Source organism: Alexandromys fortis, unplaced genomic scaffold, assembly GCF_014885135.2.
Source record: "Alexandromys fortis isolate MF-2015 unplaced genomic scaffold, M_Fortis_MF-2015_v1.1 scaffold_940, whole genome shotgun sequence".
Taxonomy (NCBI): Eukaryota; Metazoa; Chordata; class Mammalia; order Rodentia; family Cricetidae; genus Alexandromys; species Alexandromys fortis.
In genome coordinates, this window is record NW_026068811.1 from 10893 (window position 1) to 13929 (window position 3037).

A 3037-nucleotide genomic window follows, 5' to 3' on the forward strand; every position below is an offset into this window, starting at 1 on the left:
ATCCACACAGTGCCTCACAGCCATCTGTAAGATCTGGTACCCTCTTCTAGCCTGCAGGATACAGACAGAACACTGTACATGTAATAAATAAATCTTAAAAAACAAAACAAAAAAAACCCCATTTCTTAAATACCCGACTTTTCAGCTTCTCCTCAACGACTTTGATTCAGCAAGCTCTATCGGCTGTACACTAACTGATTAATATAAAACCATCTATTCAGGGATGCTTTTACAAAATGGGGGAGCACTTTCTCCACACATAAAAATTGAATAGCACATGTCTTTAAAGTCCGAACTCACAGGCAGACTTGTTGAAGCAGACCTAGAGGTTCCAGGACAGTCAGGACTACAGAGAAAAGAAAAAAAAAAAACAACCTGGATAAAATAAGGAGATCTCTGCTATTTGGCAGATCAAACCTCAAATCCTAAAAAAAAAAAAAAGGAAAAAGCCATTCACTACTTACTCCTACAGCAAATACCAGAGATGACTCAGAAAACTACGCAAAGCAGAAGCAATATATTTTCAAGTTCTTTCAATAAATGATGTAAATCCTCTACACTCTGGTTAAGCACACATGAAGTAGTTCTCAAGTTTAACTGTTACAAAAAAGAGTCATAAGGTATTTGCATTCTACATCAGGTTTACATACAGTGTATTAATTTAAGATGTCTAAATGAAGTTTCATCCCAGTCAGGGGAGAGGGTCTTCACCTGATTTTAGCATAGCATGTACATAGCATCTTGAAATTAGTAAAAGCTGGTGCACAGCACAACTTCCTTTCAGCCTCCTCATTTTAAGTTACTCAACCTTCTTTGGAGATAAAGTAGCCATCTGAAGTAGTCCACACTTTTAAGAACTTTGGTAGTAGAGCTGGGCAGCGATGGCCTTTAATCCCAGCACTTCGGAGGCAGAGGCAACTCTGAGTTCAAGGTCAACCTAGTCTACAAAGCGAGTTACAGGACAGTTCAGAATGTTCAGAGAAACCTGGGGGGAAATCAAAATAACTTTGGTGGATTGAACTAGCGAGAGCCCACACAAGGATTCCTTTAAATACATATTACCACAACACAGTTCTGACAGGATCACACCTAACAAAAGGCTCAATTGACATTTTCACATCAGATGCCCAGGCAAATCTACAGCAGTATTCTAGCTTTTCCTTTCCCTGTGCTGCCTATAAACAATCTCTGGGAATCAGATGCTGGGCCACAGCCTACCTACCATGAACACTTCTTTTGAGACAAGTCTCTCTATGCAGTTCTGGAACTTGCTCAGTAGACTAGGTTGGTCTTGAACGCAGATCCTCTTGCCTCTGCCTCCTGAGTGCTGGCTGAGACCACCACTCAAAAGGCGAGAACATTTTAGAGAACCAACGTTAGACGGGGAAACCAAGAAACATACATGTCAGAAAACCCTCAAGCTTCCTTCCATCAAAGGCAGTTCTAACTTCTGAAGGTCTAGGTTAGACACTTCGACTTACACTAAAACATCTGATTCACAATACAACTTTAAACAAGCTATTCTTTTAGGTGAAACTACCTAGCAAAATGCAGGTAGGGCAGATATCCTAGCTGAACCACAGTATTTACACCTGTAAGACAAGCGTTAGGTCACGACTTGATCCAAATGTCTGTGAAGGTAGGCACAGGAGAACATATCTGAATGAACCTCAGAGGCACTAAGCAAAGGCATTTTTAACTGTATGGCACAAGCTTCCTTACGTTAGCTGTAAAATGCTTATAAACAAGGGATGATTCACTTGTTTAGATTATTTGAAATACAACTTTATTCTGATTCTAAACAAAAAGAATGGGAATGACAGGAACAAGATTTTACCACTGACTGAATAGTGCGATGTGACTGTAGCAGTCTTATTTTTGAAATTCAGGAAACAACTGTGTTCCAAACAGCTAAATATGCAAGTCCAAAAAAATGAAGGTATGTTAAAAAAAAAAAAGGTTATGTTTTAACTGCCACATTCACTCCGAAGCCCATTCATCTCCTTTCAGCATCCAATGAAGTACACGATCTGCTTAGCTAAATAAGGTGGCACACACGCTGCACCGCTGACATCACAGGACAGTTGCCTATAAAACTAGACTTCTGACGCAGGGCTCCAGCTTCACTTTCTCACAGGTCATCATCCTCATCCGGGAGAGCAGTCGTTTGAGCGACCTGGAACAAGAAACAAAAAGAAAACACATAAGATCAAAACTGCCATTACCAAGTCAAACATAAGCACTAAGGACAAATGGGGCTGGAAGATGGCCCCATGGTCAAGAGCACCACCAGTTCTTGATTCCAAGTATCTACACGGCTGGGAGGATCCAATGTCAGCTTCTGACCTCTGCAGGCATCAGGCAAAGTGCAAACACACACCCATACACACCAGAAAAAAATTAAAAGGACAAATACCTCTAAATCATGCTCGTACTGTGCTGCCAAAGCTGGGTCCATGACCACCTCAGGTGGGGCAAGCGCAGGCATGGCAACAAACTCCAAATTAGGGTCTCCAATGAGCTTTCTGGCAAGCCAGAGGAAAGGCTTTTCAAAGTTGTAGTTACTTTTGGCAGAAATGTCATAGTACTGTTTATAACAAAAGGAAATTTATGTTTAAAAACTTCAGCTAGTGATCACCATTCCAAGACACTTTAAACTCAAAGACATTTTGTAATTCACATAAAACACACATTGGTCCTACATGACACAGTGTGCCTTACATATATATAATATTCTCTAAGAATGATTCAATATCCCTGAATCAAAGGCGTGGTGGTGCATGCCTTTAATCCCAGTACTCAGGAGGCAGGGGTAGGCAGATCTCTGTGAATTCGAGGTCAGCCTGGTTACAGAGCAAGTTCCAGAACAGGCTCCAAAGCTACAGAGAAACCTGTCTCAAAAAACAAAAAAGAAAAAAAGATTCAATAAATTATGAACATACCTGAAGGTTCTTCTTTCGGTGGAAGACAATAGATTTTGCCTTCACTTTTCTGTCCTTAATATCCACTTTGTTGCCACACAATACAATGGGGATGT

At 40.7% G+C, this 3037-nt stretch overlaps 1 protein-coding gene across 1 annotated transcript; it reads right to left on the reverse strand.

Moving 5' to 3' along the window:
* Window positions 1-1760: 1760 nt before the first annotated feature.
* Window positions 1761-3032, reverse strand: LOC126496052 (GTP-binding nuclear protein Ran-like; the record flags this gene model as incomplete). Its single annotated transcript, XM_050133628.1, has 3 exons — window positions 1761-2176; window positions 2417-2587; window positions 2943-3032. Coding segments are annotated over 3 exons (306 nt in total), but the record flags the coding sequence as incomplete, so codon positions are not given.
* Between the last annotated feature and the right edge of the window lie 5 nt (window positions 3033-3037).